General features: G+C 37.6%; 1 protein-coding gene and 3 long non-coding RNA genes across 7 annotated transcripts in view; 2 read left to right on the plus strand and 2 right to left on the minus strand.

The window, feature by feature from the left end:
- The window catches only part of LOC144637599 (uncharacterized), an 87,871-nt gene extending 80,124 nt beyond the window's left edge, over positions 1-7,747 (plus strand). Inside the window, exons 4-5 of the mRNA XM_078496661.1 lie at positions 2,366-2,445; positions 6,226-7,747. Of these exons, the coding sequence (XP_078352787.1) occupies positions 2,366-2,445; positions 6,226-6,258 (113 nt within the window). The 3' untranslated portion in view covers positions 6,259-7,747. The remainder of the gene's footprint in view (positions 1-2,365; positions 2,446-6,225) is intronic.
- Positions 7,748-8,645: 898 nt separating this feature from the next.
- LOC144638892 (uncharacterized) lies at positions 8,646-12,612 on the plus strand. The gene is made up of 2 exons (XR_013568034.1): positions 8,646-9,314; positions 9,468-12,612. It is a non-coding gene; the product is annotated as an uncharacterized LOC144638892 (long non-coding RNA).
- On the minus strand, positions 9,191-9,577 carry LOC144638899 (uncharacterized). Its single transcript, XR_013568043.1, has 2 exons — positions 9,491-9,577; positions 9,191-9,338 (listed from the first exon to the last, which is right to left on the minus strand). It is a non-coding gene; the product is annotated as an uncharacterized LOC144638899 (long non-coding RNA).
- Positions 12,613-14,753: 2,141 nt separating the features above from the next.
- Positions 14,754-26,495, minus strand: LOC144638881 (uncharacterized). Of its 4 annotated transcripts, none has more exons than XR_013568021.1 (4): positions 26,275-26,495; positions 24,089-24,199; positions 22,096-22,203; positions 14,754-17,894 (listed from the first exon to the last, which is right to left on the minus strand). It is a non-coding gene; the product is annotated as an uncharacterized LOC144638881 (long non-coding RNA). The 4 variants fall into 4 exon arrangements; XR_013568022.1 differs by having other exon boundaries at positions 14,754-17,908; XR_013568020.1 differs by having other exon boundaries at positions 14,754-17,921.
- Between the last annotated feature and the right edge of the window lie 11 nt (positions 26,496-26,506).

Here is a 26,506-nt window from a genome sequence, read left to right on the forward strand (position 1 = left end):
AAAGTGGTTGCCATGTTTCAACCTCAGAGCAGTCAGTCAAGACAAGTAGTGAGAAATATTTGACAATTTTGGTCAAGAAAATTGAGAAAATTTATGCAAGTATAAAATTTATTTATCGCCACTCTCGTGATCGCCTTGAGCGAATAATGTTTTAGCCTGTGTACAGCCGTCCGATCCCGCTCCCCTCAAAAAAATTGAGGGGAGCGGGACGGCTGTACACAGGCTAATAATGTTTTTGAAAAACAAAAAAAACAAAAAACAAAACAAAAAACGGGTCCACACACTGCACCGAAATCGGCTGTAAACGGCTGTTCGCTTTCCCCAATTTTACTCGTCAGTATACTGTGTCATGAGACGGCCAAAAGGGGCCTTATGGGTCACGAACTCGCGTGTGTCGCGCGCGAGCTTCGTGAAAGCTCCCAGCACTCTTTGCAAGGACAGTTTCGCCGCCATATTGGAACCGCTTGCAGTATAAAATCCCTTACTCTAAGGTTAGGAATTTAGCGTGGTTCCTTATTCCTGTTGTCATCCTTTAATCTTAAAAGTGATTTACTATTGATCATTATGTATCATATTTTCTATATTCGCTGTTATTTCACCAACAGCTGGAGGGCAAGAGTTGAGTTGCACTGTCCGCGTGCAAGAAGTGTTGACGTTTTGGCAGCTCGGAGACGCGCAGGTAAGCTTTTATAAAGGAAAATTTAGATCTAAATTTACTTTATTTAGGGAGCTGACTGTGTTAATACGGGTTTCTTTCCCTTGTTGAGTGTTGTCCAGGGTAACTAAGCTTTCTTTGCTATGTTTGAGAAGTGTCTTTCGACGCCGCCATTATTGTTGTCCGTTTACTAAGGGGGTAGGGGATAGGTGGGTGGCGTGAGTGGTGGTGGTGGTGTGGGAGGGGGGTGGGGTCCTTTGGGTCCTTTGGGGTTACTCCCATATATAATCTGATTATGAGCTGTTTAGGTACTGTATGTGCGGCTGTGAAGGGTATGGTTTTGAAGCAGTTTAGTCCTGGATATGGGCATAGAAATCAGAGAGTTTGGTCTAGAATAGGGTATCATTTTCCAGGAAAGTAATCAGTGGTTTGAGGAATTAAGTCCAAAATTGTAATAGAATTTCCTAATTTATGTAGATAAAATCATTGGGCTACATGTACTGTACATGTATGTTGTTGACAGATTGCTTCCCACTAAAAACACTTATTGTGATGCAGTTCTTAAAAAGGCAAGTCTGGGATAGGGTAGGGATGTTTGGTGTCTTGTCAAGTATACCTGGTACGAGGCATGAATACGAGGTGTTTTAGGATAAACAACATAACAAGGGTTACAAAATTAGCTGAACGTGGTCTGGTGTAAGGTAATGGTATTAGAGTCCCAGCTGCATATCACCGCTAGAAACCCTCCCCGCTAGAAACCCTCCCCTCCCTTAGCCTGTTCCAGGCTCTCGGTTTGTGGGGAAGAGCGAAAGAAGCGGGCGAGCGCGGAAAAGACGAGCGGGGAAGAAGGCGAGTGAGGGCGGGAGAGCCTGTAAGAATTTCTTTAACGACCCTCTGCCGGTATAGCAGGAGCTGCTATACCCTCTGATTGGTTGATTTTGACAGTAATGTCAACACCTCGAAACAAGTGTCAGTCAGAAAGATAGCGAATGTGGTCTGCGCGTGTGATTTTGGGGAAGCCGAAATGTGTTCCATTTAGAAGGTTGTCTTCAAGAATTTCCTGATATTCAAACGCTTAGAAAGGAGCAAGAAATCTGCCTTGTAAACCAAGCTCGTGGAAAAGACGTTTTCTCTATTTTGCCAACCGGATTCGGGAAAAGTTTAACCTTTCAGCTCTTTCCACGACAACTGCGATGAAATCGGAAATATGTTCCTTTGTAGTGGTCTCTCCTTTGGTTTCAGCGATGCAGGACCAAGTTGAGCAGCTGAAACAGATTGGATTTTCGGCGGAAATGAACCATATAGTGGCATATACAACACGTAAAACAGGCAACAGGCTTGCGCGTGCAAGATATGAAATCAAAATTTGAATCATGCGGTGCGAGAATGAACACAACGAACACGAACAAACAGGAAACCATGCTTCCCTGACCTATGACCTCGCACGAGAAATTGGAGAACGTGAAAAGTGGGCAGCAGAGGGTCGTTAAAAAAATTCTTACAGGCTCTCCCGCCCTCGCTCGCCTTCTTCCCCGCTCGTCTTTTCCGCGCTCGCCCGCTTTTTCCGCTCTTCCCCACAAACCGAGAGCCTGGAACAGGCTACCCCTCCCTGTGTAATCCTCTATGGTCAGTGTAGAACAACTTGACATTATAAGAAAATATTATAATTGAAATCCTTAATAGTTATTCATTTTATTTATTTCATTTCAGATTCCATCATTGTTGCCAGGAGCTTGATTGCTGTTAAGCTTGAAACAAAAACTGTCAGCTCAGTGATCTCAGTTTCTCAGGTATGGAAATCCTTTAACTTTTTATTTGTAATATAATGTAAATACTGCATGCATGTTTGTTATGGTGGCTTACTACATTTTCATTTGCAGTACATAAAGTTTGTTTTTATGACATGATTTTTTTTGTGGCATCACCAATTGGCATCAGTATCACTACATGTATATCCAACAAAAACAAGTAGTTTGATTGCACATGGTATTATGTCATGAAATCTATAAGGCAATGCAGTGTTTTTACGATGTACATGGGGCTTGCAAAAAGAGCTGTCCGCAGGGTGAGAGGAAAATAGACAAGAAGGTTGGAGAGCTTAAAACTGAGTGTAATCATGTACGTGACCATTCTAGCTCTGGGTGGTAAAAAACTGTTGAGTAGGAAGGGCCACTGTGTTCGAATTTGATGCTGTTATTAACCCATTGATGCCTGAAGGTTTCATAGCGCAACCACCCCTAAATACCTGACTTTTTTACTGCATTGAATGCAACTGTACAAGTGGAAAAAATAAACCGCATGCACAGTAAATTCAGACAAACAATAAGTTTCTGAGGTAAACTTTTATTAAAACTAAACATGTTGAGAGACCAATTTATGACTAAACGAGATTATCAGCCTTGATAAATTGATCCCAAACCTACATGCACCTCTATGCGTCATTTTGTAGCTTGCAAAAACACAGAGACTTAATGTACAAATTCTTAAGAAAAAATTTATTGTAATATAGTCTGGTAAAAGAAACATTCTCAATCTGTGCAACTGACACTGTCATTAATTCAATAGCACTGAGCTTTTTGCTTGGTGCAGAAAAGAGGTAATTCAAAATGATAAAATTATTTTCAAATCACGGCGGCATGAAAAAGCATTAAAAATGCTTTAAAAGCTAGCACCGCTTTATATGCCTTCCTTTACTATTAATTTTAATAAACATACTCTTTTGTATATTCTGAAGCACTGTAACAGTTGTAATTTTCTAAATTGATACATGTAGACACAATTCAAAACAAAGTGGAGCTAAACAATGAAGAAGCAAGTCTCCTGAAAGATAGATATCAGATAAACACTTGTGCATCAAATCTGTTCAACTTTGTAAGCCTAAAATTCTGGACTCAAGATGGGTAAATGAGAGAAACTTGAAAGCAACTTTGTTTAGAATTTATTTTTAGTTAAGATGAAGCCAAGAAATCTTATCACAAGCGTCAAAGTATTGAACTTTTTCAAGCCATGCTGTTCTGATAATTTTCAAACAAATTTCCTCCATAGAAAAAAATAGCCATGGGGAAAAATTAAAAAAAATCTAGCCTTGAAAAAAAAAAAAAAATTTGCGCAGAAAAATAGCCAATGGAATTTCTGGCTGCAAATTGCAGATGTCTCTCTTTGCGTTTTGCACATACCTTATTACATGAAATTTTCGCGACACGTTAGTTTCACAATTTTGAGGTGCACATATTTCGCGACACTTAAATTTCATGATTTTGCGAAAATTTGGGTTTTGAATCACTTTGAGGAAGAAACAATTAATATTTCCTGGGCAATATTATTTTACATGTCCTTGAATTAAATAAAACGACTTTATCAATGGACACTACCGTCAAAATTACCAAAAATGCAACGGCAGGACTAAATGCCAATGGTATAAACAACAGAGCAGTTCTCACAATGGCCACAAGCAGTTCAAGGTTGTACGTGAATTATTGTTTGAGTCAATTGACCACAACATCCATTAACATTGAAAATTCCTTTCTTTTAATGGTACTTTACTCATTCTTTCTTGATTATTGGCATAATGTAAGTCACTTAATTTTCGCGTCATGTTATGTTCGCGACACTTATTGTTCGCGTCACTTTAATTTCGCGAATTTTTTTCAATCGCAAAATAAACGTGTTGCGAAAATTTCATGTAATAAGGTAGTAGTAGCAGGAGCAAATGAGTGACGGCTGATTCCCAAGCTAGGATCAAATGTGAAGAAAGAGATATCTTAAAAATTTTTATTATATATAATCATAAGTGTTTTACCTGTAGAACTATTCTCAGTAAGGGAAATAAAACAATCGTGCCAATTCCGCCTCTCTTAAGCAGAAACCATCAAGAAGTTGTCAAAAAAATTATCAAACATTTTATCAGATGGCAACGATATGGCACATACACTGTAGCACTGTAAGCTTTTTCAAGCCTCCTTGTGCTTTAGTTATTAACCGTGCTCTGCCGGTTCATAATCTGGCCGGCGTTTTTTCGTTTTTTGTAGTTTTTTTGTCGGTAAATCGTTCCAGACCCAAGCGGCCCAGCCGGCTCCTTTGTCACGGTCATGCAAGATTTGATGACTGCTTGGACATGTCCAAGCTATTTAAAAACTACCACTATGTCAGACCCATGCCATGCGATCACTCGCCTGTAGCTATAAATAATCATTCACCTATTTTAAATATATTTACGAACACTCTGCGCTCTGTGTGAAATAGTTATTTTTGTGTTATTTTGGCGTTTGGCTCGGAGCGAGTACAAGTTGTACAATTTACCCGGAATGTGTTGAACATTGCAAAACAACGACTTGTTTTCGGGATATTCCAATTTTTGTTTTGAGTTTATTCTTGGAATCGAAACGTATATTGCAAGCTCAGCAAGAATGTGTCAAGGCACGGGATACATGTCATCGCGCCAGGGGAATTACCTGCGCAGGCAAGTATGCCCTATTTACAGCTAATTCGAGAAAGTTGTCGGAAAGACCTCTGGTGAAATGGACTTCTTTTAATGCCATTCATGAACTGGTTTGGGTTTATTTTATTGAACATTCGGAACAGAATAAATATTTGCATGCGTAAGCAGGCATTTCTCCGGCCAGTCGTGCTGAAGGAAATTCATGTCACGCACTCTGTGACTGACCCAAACACAACTTGTGTGTTTCTCAAGTGACTGCTTTTCTAAAGATTTTTTACTGTGCGGCGCCTGAGGTGGTTAAACACTAACCGCAAGGTTGAAAACTGCTTGCAGATTCCTGTTATTTAAGGAGACTCAGCTGTATTGTTCACCATTTAAAATCAGTCTTAATAGCATGCACGTATGTACAAGTAATAATTTATTGCTTTCACTCAGTTTCAAATTTTACTTTACAGTAGAACTTTTGCCTCAACACCAAACATTTAATTATCTTATTGCGTGACAGTTTGTGAAAAGAAAAGATTGTCATGCTTTGTCCTTAGTAGCATTTTGATTAACATAAAGTTCAATTCCACAAGGCCTGGACATACGTGTACATTACAATCATGTAACTTGCTCACATGAAACTGTAGTAAGCCACCTTAAATTCATGTCTATTCAATTTACATGTATACTATTGATAATAGATTCTGGGGTCTAGTAATGCTAGTACTGATCTCAAGATGGTGTAACTACTATTCCTTATGGATAGAGTCTTGCCCCAAAGGATTCCTCCTCGGGTTTTGGCAAAACCCTACAGGGGCAAAAGCTGCTCCTGTAGATGACGTGTCACATAAAATGTCGCAAAAATTGCATCAGCATATGTGGTCCCCTATCTTAAATCTCCCACTGCGCACTGTACATGCGTGTCCGAGGTCATTAACTGGCACACCAAACTTTGGACTGCTGACAAATAATTTTGTAGTGTCGTCTATGCAATCAAATAATTATGCAGTCAGGTATTTGTGACATAAAAATTCCCTGTTTAAACCCGGCTTAAGCTAACAGTTTGTTGCTGCTTATTTATTATTTATATGCACTAGGCACAAGATAATCATTTTGTCTGAATTTATTATTTCTTCTTTACAAACAGGTGGAGGCAAGCTGTCTCAGGACAAGGAGATGATTATCATCCATTAGAATAATTTATTCCAGTTGATGAATTTATTGCAATCCAGGAGTCAGGTAAACACTTGTGTTCTTATGCATTGATCAAATCCAAACTTAACCTGGTTCCTTCAAGGGCATCCCTGCAGAGCATTGTAGCCCAGAAAACAGTCAGGTTTAATTTAGTTTTTCAGGGTATTACTGGTATTGATCCAAAAAAATTGGAAAATCCATAGAAAGGTAAAATTATTATTAAAATTTCCTTTTTTGTTCTTCACAGTAACAACTTACTCTAAACTACTGTAACATCGTTTGACTGACAAACCACTACACATTCAACAACTACAATGTAGCTGACTCCAGATGTACTGCAACACAATAACATGACCACAACCAATACTATCGACTTGTGGACATACTTTCTTCACGTGCTTGACAAAGCTATTACTGACACACATTTGACTAAACCTTAACTGGAATACTCTGAACTACTGTAACATCATTTGACTGACAAACCAGTACACATTCAACAACCAGCTGACTCCAGATGTACTGCAACACAATAACATGACCACAACATTAATGCCATTGACTTGTGGCACTTTCTTCATGTGCTTGACAAACCTTTTACTGACACAAATTTGACTAAACCTTAACTGAAATATTTCTCTCTATGACTTCTCTATCACTCTATGACTTCTTCTCAAATCTAGTACCAAAAACCAATTTTTCCCACACTGCCCCCTCCCCCCCATTCCTTCTTTGCCCAGGTTAAGAAAGTTTGGATTTGATCATTGCATTGCATGACGTAAACCAAGTTCTGCTTTTGACCACAGACATGCTTTGTAATAATTGATATTTTTTTGAAATATAACTGTCAGCTTATCAAAATTTTCAAACATTTTGAAAGTGGATGCATTATGTTCATATCGGTTTGTATTCTACATCATACCTAATTATCATTTACTGTATTTCCTCTGTTAACCTTCATAGGGGCTTCACTGTATTAAAAAAAGTTCTAAATTTGATACCGAGGGGACAACCTCGTTCCTAGGGTCTCTGGGAACGAGGTTGCCGAGGGGAAACTTTTCAGAGGGTTCCACATGACTGTATTAGGGGAAAAATTGATAGGGTTAAAAATAGATTGGCATCAGGGTTTGGGAGACCCTGGTAGTTTGCAAGTTCGCTGCCCATACCCCCTCTCCCCCACCCCCACGGGCAACTCTCAGATATAATCCAACCAAGAATTGATAGGAAGAAAAAATAGGCTGGCATGGGGGTTTGGGAGACCTTAGTAGGTTGCAAGTTCGCTGCCAATACCCCCCTCCTCCCCACTGGTGCCCCCAGTTAAAATCCAAACACTAATTATCAAAGGATGAAAAATTGATGGACATGGGGGTAGGGATAAAAAATATGTTAGCGCGGGGGTTGGGGAGACCTTAGAAGATTGCAATTTTGCTGCTAATACCCCCCCCCCCCCCAGCCAACCCACCGGTGCCCCCACATCAAATGCAAACAAGAATTGATAGGGATGAAAAATAGATTGGTATAGGGGTACGAATAAAAAATAGATTGGCATGGGGGTTGGGGAGAGCTAAGTAGATTGCAGGTTCGCTGCAAAAGTTAATACACCCAACCCTCTCTCTCTGTCTCTCTCACCCCCACTGCTACCTCTCAGTTGAAATCCAAACAAGAATTGATAGTGATAAAAAATAGATCAGCATGGTGGCAGTGATGAAAAATTTTGATTAGCATGGGGGGGGGGGGGGATGAAAAAAAGATTAGCATGGGGGAGGGATTAAAATAGACTAGCAGCCCTCTCCTCTCCTCCCCTTTGGCATCCCCCACATCAAATCCAAACAAGAATTGATAGGGATGAAAAATAGATTGGCATGGTGGTACCGATGATTAGCTTGGGGGGGGGGGGGTGAAAAATAGATTAGCATGGGGGAGGGATTAAAATAGACTAGCAGCCCTCTCCTCTCCTCCCCTTTGGCATCCCCCAGATCAAATCCAAACAAGAATTGATAGAGATGAAAAATAGATTGGCATGGTGGTACCGATGATTAGCTTGGGGGGGGGGGGGGGTGAAAAATAGATTAGCATGGGGGAGGGATTAAAATAGACTAGCAGCCCTCTTCTCTCCTCCCCTTTGGCATCCCCCAGATCAAATCCAAACAGGAATTGATAGGGATGAAAAATAGATTTGCATGGTGGTACCGATGATTAGCTTGGGGGCGGGGATGAAAAATAGATTAGCATGGGGGAGGGATTAAATAGACTAGCAGCCCTGTCCCCTCCTCCTCTTTGGCACCCCCCAAATCAAATCCAGACAATAATTGATAGAGATGAAAAATAGATTGGCATGGTGGTACCGATGATTTAGCATGGGGGCGGGAATGAAAAATAGATTGGCATGGGGGTTGGGAAGACCTTAGTAGATTGCAAGCTTGCTACTTATACACCCCCCTCCCACCCGATGGGACCCCCCCCCCCCCCCCCCGATCAAATCCAAATGAGAATTGATTAAGGGATAAAAAAAGTAGATTGGCATGGGTGTAGGGATGAAAAATAGAATGACGTGGGGGCTAGGGAGACCAAAGTAAATTGCAATTCCCCTCCCCCTCTTCTCGCACCCCCAGATCAAATCCAAAGAAGAATTGATAGGAAAATTGATTGGCATAGGGGCTGGGGAGACCTTGGCAGGTTGCAATTTCTCTCCTTATACCCCTCTCGCCCCCACTGGCACCCCGCAGATTAAATCCAAACAAGAATTGGTAAGCATAAAAAAATAGGTTGACATGGGATGAGGGATGTAAAATAGTTTGGCATGGATGTTGGGACGACCTTAGTATATGGCAATACTCCTCTCCCCCCACCCCCACGGGCGCTTCCCAGATCAAATCCTAAGGAGAATTGATAGGGATGAAAAATAGATTGACATTGGATGAGGGATGAGAAATAGTTTGGCATGGGGATTGGGACGACCTTAGTATATGGCAATACTCCTCTCCCTCACCCCCATGGGCGCTCCCCAGATCAAATCCAAAGAAGAATTTAAAGGGATGAAAAATAGTTTGGCATGGGGGTTAGGGAGACCTTATTAGGTTGCAAGTTTTGTGCCCACACCCCTCTTCCCCTCCCCCCCACTGGCACCTGAGATCAAATCCAAATAAGAATTGATAGGGATGAAAAATAGGTTGACATGCGATGAGGGATGAGAAATAGTTTAGCATGGGGGTTGGGACGACCTTAGTATATGGCAATACTCCTCTCCCCCCACCCCCACGGGCCCCCCACGGATCAAATCCAAAGAATAATTTATAGGGATGAAAAATTAGATTGGCATGGGGGTTGGGACGACCTTATCAGGTTGCAAGTTCGGTGCCCACACCCCTCTTTCCCTCCCCCGTCTCCCACTGGCACCTGAGATCAAATCCAAATAAGAATTGATAGGGATGAAAAATAGGTTGACATGGGATGAGGGATGAGAAATAGTTTGGCATGGGGGTTGGGACGACCTTAGTATATAACAAGTTAGCTGCCAATGCACCCACCCTCCCCCACTCCCCTCCTTGCCACCTAGACTGCCAGTCTGTAGGTACAGTGAAATTGGATGGGTTGTTTGTTGTGGGGCTTAATAGAGGTGGAGGCTACATTGAGGAAATACAGTAATTATGGTTTTAAAAAAAAACTAAAAAGTAGATAAAATTTTCGTTTGTTGTCTTTTGTTATTTATTTTCGAGCAACTTCTTCATCATCAATTACTTTGAAAAGAGAATATAAAGGGTTTGTTCTAATTAAGATAAATATGACAGCAAAAAAAATACCTTTTAGCTTCTTTTGAATTGAAATGAAAACTATGCAGTTCAGTTCCTTACATAAATTATTTCAAACATTACTGTCAGAAAGTCAAGAATATTGCTTGGCAAATTTACATGTAAAACCGAGCAGACTGCATGTCAATTAAGCATCTGGCTGTTTATGTCTGCCTATCGATTTTTTTTTCTAACTATCGAGCACATGGTTCTCTAGACAACTTAAATATAATTAAAGGTTTCACCTTTATGCACTAAAAATTACAGTTCTAAGCAATTCTTAGTTGCTTAAAATTTTTATTCCAAAAATAATGTTTGCCATCTTTTTCTGTGTACATAATTCATGTTACACAAAGGTCTCCCACTTTCGAAATTGATAATTTTTTTTTTTCATGTGCGTCTTATGTCTGTTTGGCTATATGCATGTCTGTGGTTCTTGTAGTTACTATACAGTGGCCCATGTGTACAAATAATGACTTCTAAATTCCTTAACACTTATACCTTCAGCTTGAGTTTCAAAAAGTTTTGAAATTTTTCCCAAAGAATGCAATTCGGGAGCAAGGTACTTTTGAACAATTTTGCTAGAACTACTAAAATGAGTTTTTGTTTGTGTGCATTGGGTCAAATTATTGACAATTAAGAAAAAGTTCTTAGTGTTTTGATTCTACTTTTGGTTCAAATATCAAAAGTTCTATTTTTTTAATGTTTTACTAAATTCTCACTACATGTACTTCAAAATGTGCATTATTGACTAACTTGTGCAGAAAATAAAATTGTCTTTTTCTTGCGTTACATGTTTTCAATAGTTTTTAAGGGTGGTTTTTTTTTTCCGAGCCAAGAATGTCAAATCTTTAATACTTCAAAGAAATTTTCGTTTTTATTCCTGCTAAATTCTCATTACTCAATTGAATGAATTATTGATGAACTTATGCCAAAAGAAAGCACAGAGAAAGCAAACAAAACAACCAAGTTTGTTATTCAACAGAGGAATTTTAAACAGTCATTGTTTAAAACTTTTATGGAGATTTAGTTTAAATTACCAGTATTTTTTGGTAACTTTAGCTGAAGGTATCTGTGTAAGTGACTTAAAGAATTGATATTTGTTGTCTTTATTCAATTTAGCTAAAATTTCCCAAATTATTTAATAAATTCTCAAGAGCTAACCAGAAACTCAATAGAATATTTATGTCTAATTTTGGCTTAAGTTTTGTAAATTCTATTTTGACGAACATGGGCCATTGTACAAAAGCAATGTCTGTTATATCTCTTAAACACAAAGTCGCATTATAAAAGGTGTTGCCTTCTCTAGTCTTGATACAGTTAATTCTTTAGTTAATATTTGCAGATTGGCTGCAAAATTGAAAAAGAAAACACTTCTTTGCATCTTGAAAATTACTATCAACAAACATTTCCCCTTTTTGTCGTGTCAGTCTTTTTTTTCGGTAACACTATTTGTAGTGCGCCTTTTTGTTTATTACCTCATTTTATTGTTATATTTGTAAGCTACAAAAGGTGCTTAGCTGCTCAGATTGAAAATTGTTTTTTTTCGGATTATTTGTTTCTGTATTATTTTATCGATTGAAGCGTCAAAATGTCAAACAGGATTGGCATTTAAACTGAAGATAAGATATCAAAAGCGCAATTTTGTTATTAACTTGCGCGCGTGTTTTTGTGTGTGTAAATTAGCATGTTTTCGCACGATTTTTTGTTAAGAGAAACAGTGAATTGTACAGCGCAAATTCATATCTTTTTCAAGCATGCAGTGTTAGGCTATAGTCCCTGAAAAAGCTGCTTATATTTTCTCAATTTAAATCGACGATCCTAATTTGGTAGTTTTATTCTATGCGTTATCATTTCAATCGATTCTCTTGCCATGTGCGTTCAGCCAAATTTAGCGTGACATGGCGTTGTGTGACAGTTGAAAATTTGAATCCGGGGAGGGCAGTTATATTAAAACTTCACTTCAATCTTGAGCAACTTAGTACAGTTTGTAACTTGTAAATACAACAGCAAAACACGGTAGAGGTAACGTGAAGCTTTTAAAACAGACATTGCTTATTTTAATTGTTGTATTTTTAAAAGCAGAACTTGGTTTGTAGTCCTGTTATATGGTGTAATCTTTCATGCAACTGGTCGCAATATTCTCGAAGGCGGCGTGACAAGTGTGTTCCGTGAAACATTGCGCTGTGTAACATGCCGGGCAGAAGACAAAATTTCTTACGAGACAGTTCGCTTTAGCGGTTGAAGAAAGTTGAATTAAGTTCTTCTTTCTGCAGCCGCTGAAGCGTCTTGTTTTGTAAGGGTTTAACTTTTGCGCGGCATGTTACACGGTTCAATGTTTCATTTAACTTGTCACGCCGTCTTCGAGAAGATTGTGGGACAAGTTGCGTGACAGATAACACTGTACAGCAGGACTTTGTCATGAACACAAGTGTTTACCTGGTTTGTTAGGGTGGATTGCTGGTAAAAACGACAACACAAAAACTGCCTCTTTGTCTCTTTATTTTCGTTTTATTGTGTTTAAAAAAATAAAAATCTAGCCGATCTTGTCCCTGCTTATCGGGTTGTTTTCACTCTGCTCTGAGCTAAAGTGTTTCTTCTGTTCCTCATTAATATTCCAACTTTAAAATCCTGGTTTGTTTACCTGATCCGCCATCTTTGATGTCGGCACTTGATGCACTTTAATGATATGGCCGTTTGCTCCCAAGTGGAGATGGCATAATGAGGGGAGGTAAGAGTTTGCTCCCCATGCCTTCTCGGTTTCACCCAACTACGTCAAATACCACACATTTGAATTTGGAATATTCATTAGTTTTGAGAGCCGCAATTAAAATGCAAATAAAATTAAAGCCAAAATTATAAATTTTAAGATGTGTGTTTTCAACAAATGTATCTCAAAATTTCCGTTGGAAGACCGGAAAAACCGAAGCGCTAATAGTACAAACCATGTTCAGCACATTTCCATGGACGCCAAGAAAGAATCGAACGCAGAAAACCACTAATCTGACTCCCCGACCAAACCTCCTGCCGACTGTCATCTCACAAACTTCACCAAGAGAACACAAGTCATTTGAAACTCTCCCTTTAAAGCTGATACAAGTTTAGGAGCTGTCTAATTTTGCGGTTTCGAAAGCTAATCGAAGAATTTGTCGAAATAAATCGAAGGTAAATGTTTTGAGCGCAAATTTCAAGCGGAAAAGTTTTGGAGTAAATCTTAATTAAATATTCAAGATTCAAATGGTATTAAAATGCAACCACGATGGAATTTTGTTATTGTCGTATGTAAATTTGGTTTTGAATAGCATCGAACGACGAAGCATACTCGGGAACCGAGGGCAGTTAGTCGGGCAAGACGAAGTTAACCGAGCGGGAAAATCGGCGCGAAGTCTATTTCATGCCGATCTTGCCGCTCGGTTTATATCGTGTCGCTCTGATTAAATGCCGCTTGGTTCCCGAGGATGATAACGAAATTTCAAAAACAAGTTTTAGAAATAAATGAAGAAAATGGTTTTCTTCGTTAAATTTTGTTTTCGAAGTCAACATAAACAATTCGCCTATAAAAGTTTCGTTATAAAATCTCGGTGTTTTAGAAATCGAATTAAATATATGCTCTTCGTTTTAGATTGAATTTAAAGCTTTATTGTTTAGGTAAAAACATCGCGAAAGCGGACGGGCGATTTTTGTCCGTCTGAACGACCTAGAATCGAGTAAAGTTCGTTTTGAAATCAGTAATTTTTAATCAGTGATAATCAAGTTTAAAAATTAAAGTATTTTTTTTCTCACGAATTTGTAGTTAAAATGTTTTGCGCCCAAACTTCGAATAGAGAATTTGAAAGTTAACCTTAATTAAATATTCGAGATCCGAATGACCTTTGAATTCTACCACGGTGGAATTTTAATGTAAACTTGAGTTACCATAAAGGTAATTTGTAAATTTGGTTTTGAATAGCATCGAACGACGAAGCGTACTCGGGAACCGAGGGCAGTTAATCGGGGCGCGAAGTAGACCGAGCGGCAAAATCGGCGCGAAGAATATTTCGTGCCGATCTTGACGCTCGGTTTACATCGTCTCGCCCCGATTAACTGCCGCTTGATTCCCGAGGTTCAAAGAAATGAAAGAAGTACCGAAATAAATGAAAAAAATTTGTTTTGGAAGAAACAATGGAACGGACCACAGTGGAATGCACCACGGAAAATTAGCCTGTGAAATTAAAATTGAAATAGTTGCTAATATGTTTTCGAGACTTGTTTTGCAAATCAAGATGAGCAATTGACCAAAGAAATAAAACGACAAAAAAAGCAATATTTCGAGGTTTAACTTGAAGATTTGGAAGACAAGATAAACAATTGGCCTAGTAAATAAATATATTCTAGATTTGGTCGCAAAATATCGTTTTAGAGGTTTAGTTTGGAAGTCCGGATGAACAATTGGCTACCTAATTCCGAATTCAAAAGCGAAAATCGAAATACATATTTAATAACGAGGCTAAATTTCTGAACATTTCTTTCCAAAAGTTGCCTCCTTCGCAGCTGTCACGCTGGATCGTCACGCAACACCTGGGAAAAGTGTTGTGTGACAACTCACATAAGATATGCGCGGGAGACTTCAGATTAACCGATTTTTATGTTAATCTGAAAATAAAATAAATTGTAATTTCAAAGAAAAGATTTTTTATTTTGAGCTCGGAAAGGAAAAATGTTAATCGATTTTGGTCGATAATTTTGCGTTTATTTTTGATTTTATGCTCAAGAAAGAAGAACCCTAAACAGGTATCAGCTCGTTCAGGAGATTCCCAGATGACTATCAGCTCAATCTAGTGTTGCTTGTGGAATTCCAGTCAAGCCAGATTAGCGACATTCCTTGTTCTAGACTAACTCCAAAATCCAGGAAATGCACCGCCCATGACCTGCACAAAAGCACTACTGTTTTACGTCCTCAACAACAGAAGATTTTAAGAAACATTGATTGAAAACAAACATCTTTGAAAGCCAATTAGAATAAAGGTGTGGTATTCTGATGTAGTTAAGTAAAGCCGAAAAGACATGAAAAGCGAACTCTCACCTCCCCTCGTGATGCCTCCTCCACTTGAGAGCAAACGACCAAATCATCAAAGTGTCCAAGTGCCTCCATCAAAAATGAACGGATCAGATAAACTCACCAGGATTTCTCAGTTGGAATATTGCAGAGGAACATCAGAAACACCCAGCTCAGAGCAAGAGTTTCCACAACCCTGCAGGGACGTTGATCGGCTAGATGAAAATCTGACCATTTGTTTTGTGTGCGGGTGTGTGGGCCATCTCAGTTTCTGAAAATAATCTAAAATATACCAAGTTCAGTGGAAAATATAAAATCCACAAAGAAAAAAATAGACAAGCTCATTAGCACAGTAAGTAGAACAGAAAATACCTACCGAACTTAATTGAAAACCTATGCCCCTGTACTAACTTAGAAAGAAATTAAAAAATACTAACTTTGCAGTTATAATAATTAGACCTACTTAACTTTGCTTAAAGACACTTCTTGGAGAAGCGTAGGATTACAAGAAAATTTTGTTCTGTGTTCTCGAAAGAGAAATAGCTAAGATTGCATAAAATAAACATCGAAATGCTAACAAAAATAAATTTTTCATTAGTTTCTTACTAAGATACTGAGAGACTTGTATGCAAGGCTATCTTGGCAAGCCCCACTAGACTCAAACAGTCTATTCTACACCCCTAAATTGTTGTCTTTTAAATGCTCGACCTTTAAGTAGTTTCATGTGAAAATAAACCATTTTGCCCATTTTTAACTGAATTAAGGATTGCTTACTTTTGTGCTAATGAGCTTGTGTAGCACCTTTAAACAAAAAAGACGTTTAAAACAAACAAAAAAAAATATCTAAGTTTGTTTAAAAATAACGTTTTGTACGAGAGAAATTAAATTGAATTGGCAAAATCCTAGAGATTGGTACTGAAAAAAAAAATTCTTAATCAGACAATTGAATTAATTGGAATAGTTTTGAAGCTGAAAAAGTGTTTTATAAATCGTCTTTTGTGTTTAAAGGTAACAAAAAATATTGTAGTCTCAAGTGCCATCGTACTATTGAATGATTTGATCCCAAAAAAATCTCGAATTTTTTTAGTGTAAAAAATGTACAAATTAAAATGAATATGGCCCCACCCAGAAAACTGAGTTGAAATCAGTGAGAAATGAATTGGCAGAAAAGGAAATAAAAAACAAAACAAAAACAAGAAGGCCTAGAGCATGATGAACATTGAGACTACAAAGTTCCTTACCTTGAAAAAGAAATATATATTTCTGTAAATACAGGTATCCTATTGAGCAGTTAATCTCCAAAACGAAAGCTATTTTGTAATTTTTGAATTTTTGATTATGTCAAGAAAAGTCAATGTTGCCAATTTTGATCAAAGTTAGCCAAAATTAATGTTGTTCAGTTTCAAATCATGTTCAGAGACCCAGAATAAAATTAGAATACAATTTAAAACTGCTCAATAAGAACCTTGTAAGAAGTATGAAATGTTGAACTGAGTTTTCATTAGCAAATAAGTGGCTTTGGAAAGATGAAATTTCCCCTAGCATTCAAATTTTTTTGGAATTAATTTAAATCAAATGGTCTTCAATAAAAGTAGTATGAAAGTTTTTTTAGTCCTGATGATAAAAATAATATAAAATTTGCTTTTGGCAAATAATGTTCCCAGTTTGACATTAATAAAGAGACAGGTTTTGTTTTAATATAGACAATTAATGGGAAATATGTTACGTCTTAAGATCCCTGTTGCGTAGAGATTAATTTTTACATTAAAGCCACTTATTTGCAAATGAATGGCACACACCACACACCCCGGCCAGTAAAATACTCTGTTAATATTACCAACTACATGTGCATCAAAGCTAAACATTTAAATTGATTTTTTAAGCCCAGGACTTAGCTCTTTGTAGTAAAATAAACAAATGATTGATTTATTGATAAATTGATTGATTGCTTGATTGATAATTAATTTGTTGATAAATTGATTGACTGATAAAGTGATTGATTGATTGATTGATAAAATGATCGATAATTAATTTGTTGATAGATTGATAGATTGATTGATAAAATGATTGATTGATTGAATGATAAATTGATTGATGATTGATTGATAAATTTGTTGATAAATGGATTGATTGGTTGATAAATTTATTGATTGATAAAATGATTAGATTGATTGATTCAAAATGCAGTTCAGAGTTCTGTTCCCAAATACCCAGAAATAGATTACTGTAATAACTGTACGCCTATGATACCTTTAAAAATTGTAGTGTCATTTGTAGCAACAGGATTTTTCCCCAATTTGCTTATGACCCAAATAACAAAATATTCTGTATCACTTTGTGCACTTGTAACTTGGTAATAAACAGTGAGTACTGAAAACAAATGTTTACCATGAGGTATGAGAAACAAATTTGGTGTAATTTGGCACAAGACAGCATCGCTGTTAAATCATTTACTTTTAAAATGGTTATTTCGCTAAAACAAATCAAAGTCAAAAATAATATTGAAGTATGCGCATGATTTCATGGTAAACACTTGTTGATGATTCATTATCTCAATATACAAACTATATTTACAGTTTAGCTTAAGAGTGTCAGTTCTTGAAAATCCCAGGCTTGCTTTCCACAGTGCTTGTTCCTTGGTGTTCTGTCCTTGATCCTCTGTCCTGTGGTGTGGGTCCATGATCCCTGGTCCACTGTCCTGAGTCCAGCTGCCCAATCCTTGGTCCACTGTCCTGAGTCCACGGTCCTGAGTCCACGATCCTTGGTCCACGGTCCTGAGTCCACGATCCTGAGTCCATGATCCTTGGTCCACGGTCCTGAGTCCACAGTCTGAGTGAGAAAAAGAATCCAGCAATCAATTACCGATACTCAATTTATTGCAAATGAGCAGGTGTGGTTATGAGAACTGCGTGGCTGTTAGTGGAGGTTAACTTTACTGTCTATCATTAACATTATGTTTGTACACCTTGAGGATACTTATTATGAAAACCCTGTTAATACAGACATCAGTTTAAATCATGCATGGTAAATAAGAATTACCCCAAAATATCTCCCTGCTATACAGACTTCCTCTTTTATGGACACCAAGTGTGGTCCTGAAGGTGTCTGTTATAGTGGGAGTTGACTGTTCTTTATGAAGGAGTTAAATATGAGCGGGAGATCTGTATGGGCATTTACACTGGCGAGCCAAAAGGCGAGCCATTGTAAATGGCCATATACAGATCAGACGCAAATAATTTTTTCTACTTGTGAAATGAAAACAGTTAATTGAATGCAAAGTATTGTTATGCGATTCAGTAGAGATCTGTATCAAAAAATAATGAATACTAATTAGCTAAGCAGGAGATTATATCAAAAGTTAATTTGATTGTTTGATTTGTATTGGGGTTTACAATTGTGTACATGTGATCTGAATACTGTGCTCCGATTGGTTTGCACCCTCACAAATAGTTAATGAATTTTACGAGCAATTTATATTGTCTCCATGGTGCCTAACAATGTGCAGGTCATTCAAATTAAGATGGTTTCCGCACAATTTTCGAGCAATACAGGCAAAAATAAAGTTACTAAAAAGACCTCTTAGCATGGCAACAGTTTTAGTACAGCTAACAAAAACCTGCCAAAAATTTAGCACTCAAGCTGATCCCGCGAGAGAAAAATGGATTTGAAGTTGTCTTTATTTCAGTTACAGTGTTCTCCCGGTAGGCGGGGGCGCCAGCTGACCGGAAATCGTGCCGCCGGCAGATGACACACCCAGGAGAGACGGAATTCCCCAGCAGACCTCACTTGTGTCTCCTCATCAAAAAATGATACCCTGCACTAATGTGTCCAACAGTGAGTGTGAGCCTGTGTTGAACGGCAGCACCAGCACAAATGCCACAGGAACACAACGGCACACAAGGTGTCGAGCAACAAACTAAAAAAATCTGTGGAGAGGGAACTCCCGACGGGCCAGAGACAAAGAAGAAAAAGAAAACCCGGAAAAAGGCAGAAAGGAACAAGGAACAAGCAAAAGTGACGGCATAAAAAATCACAGTCAGAAAACCGCCTGGCCTCCCAAAATCCTAGGGAGAAACTGAGTTAAAGCGGACGTCTTGCGCCAGTTCAAAACAAAATGGCGCGGGTTTAATACATTTTTTCGAGGTTTGACTTTAATTTTCTCGAGAATGCTTTGAGAATTTAATTGTGGGGTCACTAAGACAAATAAATTTCGATGAGATCTTTTAAATAGTATACAAAATGTTGCCGTGCAATGAGTAGATTTTTGGTACTTAATTTTCGCACTCATTGCTCGAACTTTCAGCGGAATCCGTCTTAAGTTTTTGTTTTAAGTGATAATCACAACCTTGTTCAAAACGATGTTCAAGTGGTCAAAAAGTCTATTATTACCTGTATTCCCTTATTACATGTACCTATCATTAGGGGTCTCTTCATATGAGTTCAGTAACCAGGCTGGCCCAGTTTAGTCAGTGAGATGATTTTTGTCTTAGTACTGTTCATGGAGGAAATTTCAGCCCAGTTACTGAGATAAAAAAATTTGACAGGATTATTCAGGCCTAAACTTAAAGTGCTACTGCGATGAAATTCGCCTGTTTCCTTTGTGGCCGTTTTAAAATATTATCAAGAACTCTATATGAGAAGAAAATTGCCATTTACAGTTTTTAAAATATCTCTTTTCTTTCCAAAGATATTCAAGTTTTTTAAATAAGCAAATTAGCAAAGCTGTGACGTCATAGACTCAACCAAATTTTGATCAAATATAACCAGGCATAACTAATCGATGATCAATGACATCAATTGGTAATCCATGAGTAATCGATGGGTAATCAGTTGATTAGTCATTGATTATTGGCGAGGATCAATGCGTAATCCATGACTAATCAAAGCCCAAAAATTCTGTGGCCTATCGATTACTTATTGATGACATCGATTACTCATTGATGTATTAATTTTGTTTACCTATTGATGTCATTGGTTACTCATCGATGACCCATCAATTACTCATCAACTATTGTACGGCACACAAAAGACACATTCCTTGCTTTCTTAAGTACCAATTTTTTTGTTTGTGATTTTTTTTTTTATCTATGTTAGTCATATTTTGCTTTATAACTGGCATTCTTGTTGACGTAATTACGCCTTCACAAAAGGTCAAATAACCTTCCGGCATGTCAAGACATGAAGGGCTAATCACAAATACAGATGATATTTCAATATTTCACTTTACCCAACTCTTAATTTAACTTACAACAAAACAATTGAACAGGAAAACCAACCAGTCTGAAAATGAAACTAACAAGTACAGAGACAAGAATCGACTATGTGGTTAACTTATAGATTTTGTTCGGTGGATGTTTGTCAGCAAAGTAGACCTGCTTCGGCTTAGGGAGATAGCCATCATAAGCACTTACATTACGCACCGGAACAGCTGCAAGCACGTTTATTTTCTTTGCTTTTTTCACTTGTAACCATGATATTATTGTTAGATTGTTATGGCGTGTTCCAGCTTGAGTATTGAATACGTTTACAAGTTCCGGTTTTCAACCACAAGATTATATCCATGAGTAATCAATGTAATCAATGACTAATCGATGCAATCGATGACTGATCGATGACCAAAAATTTTGTGGCCTATCGATTAGTCATCGATTACTCATTGATCATCGGCAATAATCAATGACTAATCAACTGATTACCTATTGATTACTCATTGATTTCATTGATGTCATTGATTACTTATGCCTGGATATAAAGATAGTGATATCTCAGCCAATTTGTATCGGAACTCTCTGATTTTTTGCAGTAACACTTTGCTAGTTGTGTTTCACAATATGAACTTAACAATTTGGTAGCCATGGCAACAAACTAGGTTCCAGATACCTCTATGCTATTAAGGCTTTTCTGGCCAATTCTGGCATTTCTTTTCGATATTTGCCGATGATACTTCCCATGTATGCTCTGGCAAGCATATGAATGGATTAAGCAGGCGTCTTGGCTGGGTTTCAGTTTTCCGAACTGAAAAATTCTAAAACATTAAAAGCAAATTGGTGGGGACTGAAAAAGAGATAGTTGCCAGGGTAACATAATTTTATTAAGTGTATAAGTGTATCACCTGCAGAACTATTAGTCTGCCAAGTTTCATCGGTCTCTGCAGAAAAATGACTGAGAAAACTCAATTTTTGTACTTGCAATAAAATTGGGTTGAGTAGATGACGTTATCACTCCTCTAATTTGCATATCTTACGATTTTTTTAAGCTTAAATATCTCTGGAACTAAAAAAGATATTTGAAAACGGAAAACGCCATTTCGAATCTTTCGTTAAATACTCTATGAAACACCTAGTAAAATAATAATTTTATTTCAAAGGGTGAAAATTTGATCATAGTAGCACTTTAACAAACAAGTATTACAGCAAGGCGCCCAAAAGTGTGACCACTTTTATTTTATTCACATTCTTTCGTGCAGATTTAATCCAATCAAAAGCCGTGGATAGCTTGCAGTTGACTTCTGATTGGATTAAATCTGCACAAAAGAATGTGAATAAATTAAAAGTGGTCACACTTTTGGGCGCCTTGCTGTCAGTAATAGAACTACTGAAAAGTGTAGATGATACAGTAGTTTTTGTTGCTGTACATAATTAAGTCTAAAAACTCTTGAATGACTGAAAGAGGACTGGTCTTGGAAATTGTGGAAACATGCAGTTATAATAATCTAGTAATGGTCACCCTTTCATGGAAAATATAAATTTGCATGTTTGAAAACAAATAATTTTAATTGTCATCTCAGTTACCAGTATGAAGTCTTCATATAGCAAAATTCGGCTATCACGGTAATGGAGACCTTGGCCGTAAAAACCGAGATCTCTGCAAATGAAAACTACAAAATAGTGGTAAGGCGCGATCTCAGAAACCAGGCCAGCTCAGTTAACCAGGCTCATATGAAGAAGCATTTAGTATGTATTTACCACATTTAATAATGGGACCATCAAAAAAATACACTCACCATGTCTATCTGAAGTCTGGTTTTAATCCTTCATGTGGTTTTGTCTGTCTTGGTCTGTCCTCTTTCTAATGTTCTCCTCTGGTCAGGAATAATCACGGTATTAGGTTCCTAAAAATAAAGGACACAGTGTTAAGTTTAAGTCTAAGTTTTTTACCACCTGGCTTTTTAAAATTTGTTACACATAAACATTGCAGTTAAAAATCATTTTCAGGGTTAAGGGATTTCGAATTAAATGTACACCGAAACAAGTCGAGCCAGTCTTGATTAAAAATTCCTGACTAGCCTTTTTCATGAAATATGTTTACTAATTGCGGGCCCAAGAGAGGCCCGCAACCCTAATCTTGACAGTGACCAGCGGATTGCGTATTACGCGTGCGCGCCACGTTTATAAAGACTATCTGCAAACCGGAAGTTGAAAATTTTGTTCTTCCACTAAGAACGATCGGAATGAAAAAAAGTGTCAATCACGACAGTTTGTCGTAACACCGGAAGAGAAAAATCTTGTCTAAAAAGAGGGATAAGAATGTGAAAAATCAACAGTTTGTCACATTAGATCGAGGCCTCTGTCTTGCAGACATTACGCTTTGCAGACATTTTATAGGTGTTGCTTTTGAGAAGATCTGCTGTGATTGTATCACAGATAAACTACGGCAAAGCGAATGATTCCAACAACGGTTATTCTCGAGAAATTCCTTATAACACTGACAACAATTTAAAGCGAGTTTGCCGACGAAGGAAAATCACATCTCAATTCACACCGCGTGCTCAACTACACTTCGCAAAACTGTCAATCAAAAAAACAACTCTGATTGGTTCGCGGCAACAGGAAACGATAAAAAAAAACATTCGTGACTTGAGCGTGACGCGTTACTCGACCTGACTCGGAATAGTTTTCTTTTGTCCAGTGATTTATCGACACTGTCTGAAACACTTCCCTCACAGTTTCTTCTCTTAACTGCATCGAGGCCCGCACTTTCTAACCTGTGGTTACTACTAGTTTAATTGTTCCCTGTAGTCAATGCAGTTCTGTACACAGTGCTAAAAAATAACTTCAGTGCTTGGTCGCCATAAAGGCCAGCATCCCCAAATTCTTAGAAGAGAAAAAAAGTGACTTTGTTTTTATGTAAGTGTCTCCTCTTGAAATTAATTTACAATAGGGTATGAGAATTTTACGGACTGCCTTGAAATTTGGTCTGAAGATTCCCAAGACATTTAGCAAAAAAAAAATTATAACCGTGTGATGGATTTCTATTTTTTGAAATAGATCTCCGTTATGGCTCTTCTCGTTACACGCATGGGTAATTTTTTTAAACCAAAATTGACAGATAAATTGCGAAGCAACCAATTGGAATATTGCTTATTAAAGCCTCTAGACTGCAAAACAGTCGTTTTTTTCTCTTCAAAGACCAAGTGGAATCGCAAAAGATGCAACTGTTTGCAGTCTATAAAGCCTTACACGGTTTTGAAGATTAACTCCTTGTGACTAATATTATGCAGTTCTAAGTTTCGATAAATTCACTAGAAGCGACACCAGTCATTTTGGGTTTCTGGGCTGTTCTTTCCGTGCGGTTAAATAGAATTGGAGCGAAATAATTTTAATCAGATAGTACAATGAATTAGCTTTGTATTGATGGTGGCTGAGTGTAAAGGAGCGCGCTTACAATTTTTTGGATAAGGACACCCATGAAGGTATATGGTAACCTTTTAAAAATAAAAACTCAAAAAAAAAATAATAACTCAAAAATGAGACTAGTGACCCTCATAAAGCCACCATAAATGTTCGAAAATTGAAAATTGCGCAGTTGTTTGATACCATTTTTGTAGAAGTAACTGATAAATAACCGACCCATCAAAGTATGAGAGCTGGAAAGTGGAAATTGTTGTGAGCCTCCTTAAGCTTTGTTATGCTTCTTGTAATGTTATTCTTTTGTATCATATTACTATTTCTACATGAATGTATCTAAAGCAACACGATAATAAATTAAATACTTACCACTTTCATCAAATGCGTAGCCTTAATCCTCCATCTGGTTTGGTGCACGTTGTTGGTCTGTTGTCTTCCAGTGTATAATTATATCTCCTCTTCTTGTCAGAAATGCAGGTCCTTGAAAATAAAAATAATGCACAGTCTAATTAGTATATTCAATACTTTGACCATAATAAGTATTTGCTACTTGTAAGCTGCGTGTGGGAGCAGTATAGTGCGGCAGCTCTGATAACCTTGTAATTCTACTGGTTTTCTAGTGTGGCAGAAAACTTGCTTTGGGGGCCAGGGGGGGGGGGGGAATTTTTTATCACCACCGCGTGACGTCATCCATGTGTCTGTACTCTGATAGATCATAAGTAAGAACCAATCAAAATGCGCATAGAATTCAGGTTATTATATAAACTTTTATAGACCATAGAAATAATGTCAGAAATTGTTTGAAATTGAGAGTGGTTTCACTGCAAAGTTTTGGACATTTTATGGCATCATTTCTAATAGATGGTCTATAAGAGTGTAGACCATGGAAAAATGTGGTCGATTTGTTTTATACCATAACAAACTCGAACAAGTATTAATCAAAAGCGATGCCTGACGATGAAGAAACTTTGCCAGTGGGAAATATTAAAGAATCCAGAAAAATATGTTCGATTTGTTCTATACCGTAACAAACTTGAACAAGTATTAACCAAAAGCGATGCCTGACGATGAAGAAACTTTGCCGGTGGGAAATAAAAAAGATTCCCGAAAAATGTGGTCGATTTGTTTTATACCATAACAAACTTGAACAAGTATTAATCAAAAGCGATGCCTGACGATGAAGAAACTTTGCCGGTGGGAAATATTAAAGATTCCGGAAAAATGTGGTCGATTTGTTTTATACCATAACAAACTTGAACAAGTATTAATCAAAAGCGATGCCTGACGATGAAGAAACTTTGCCGCTGGGAAATATTAAAAGATTCCGGAAAAATGTGGTCGATTTGTTTTATACTGTAACAAACTCGAACAAGTATTAATCAAAAGCGATGCCTGACGATGAAGAAACTTTGCCAGTGGGACATATTAAAAGATTCCGGCGCGACACGTAAAAACAACAATGATACAAAAGAAGATGAACAAGAATGCAAAGAACAACCTTTTCCTCTCTTGTTGAGAGTGTGCCTATCACATGAAGCAAACAAGATTATTTTTCTTTCTGAAGATCGCCATCTTGTTAGCGCTTGTTCACTGAACATCGACATGTCCGCTGCCGGTTCGCTAGCACCATTCTTTTCCGTTAAACCAAAAATTCAAACGTCTGGTCAATTTTCTTTCGACAGATCACCTGAGTAGAAGTCCAACCCTGAATTAAAAAAAACAAATGCGTACTTGATTCAAACAAAACACGATGAAATTCGCTTTCATTCATGGAGACCAAACTTAAACATCTTTTAGCCCGCACGTGTGCGTGGCGTGATCTGACGTCACTTTCATGGTCTATACTCTGATCGGCCATAATTTTTTACCAATCAGGGCCGACGCGAGAATTCTCTTGGTTATGGCATAATTGGAATTAATTTGCACGAGCGAGATTTTCAAAAAGCTTAATTCCACCGCCATGAGCCTCTTTGGCAAGTGCAAATTTCAGCTTTTTGAAAAACTCACTTTGGGTGTTTAAAATAAAGCAATTATTCCACTAGCAGTTGTTGGATATGAGATAGTTATAGCCTATGTACACTGTACCATCTCATATTCAACGAACGCTCCTGGAATAACTTTTAAATAGTCGTTGTTAATTTAACTTTACCTTCATCATGTTATAACAAATTACTTAATATACAAAAATGAGGTATTTGTAAGAGAAAAAAAGTACATGCCTGAAAGGGGGGGGGGGTGGTAAAGTTGCTAGGGATGGGGTAGAAATGCAAAAACAATTTAGATATGTGCTTTAATTCGTTACAATTTGGACCATACTAACTGTTAAGTAGTTTTGAGCTTTGCTTAAGAGTTGCGCAAAAAATTGTCAGTCTTGTCGCATTTATATACAAGCACGTGTTGAATTAATTAGAAGCTTACAGATAGTCAGTGTCATATTCAAGCTTACGTTTAGTTCCTTTTTGTACATAAGCACAAATTAACTTCCCAAGAATCATTTCTCTACTATACTTTAACTCTCTAAGGTATTTGAACGCTGTTTACTTCGATTTACTTACCAATAAAAGCTTGAAGGTTGACGCCGTGAGCTTCATGCCATTTATACACCAAGTTGAGCTTCCAAAACAGAGCGCCTTGCAAGCTGTTCTCTCCGAAGTAAACGTTCCAGGCGTTTAAAACTCACCAAAGGACTACACAAGACATGAAAACTGTATTCCACAGTTGATAAATCAGTGATAAATGGTTGGAAGTTTTCAAAATGTCCGCCATCTTTCTTTTCTGCTTGCCTAG

The sequence above is a fragment of the Oculina patagonica genome, chromosome 14 (genome assembly GCF_052425735.1).
Source record: "Oculina patagonica isolate OP01 chromosome 14, crgOcupat, whole genome shotgun sequence".
NCBI lineage: Eukaryota > Metazoa > Cnidaria > Anthozoa > Scleractinia > Oculinidae > Oculina > Oculina patagonica.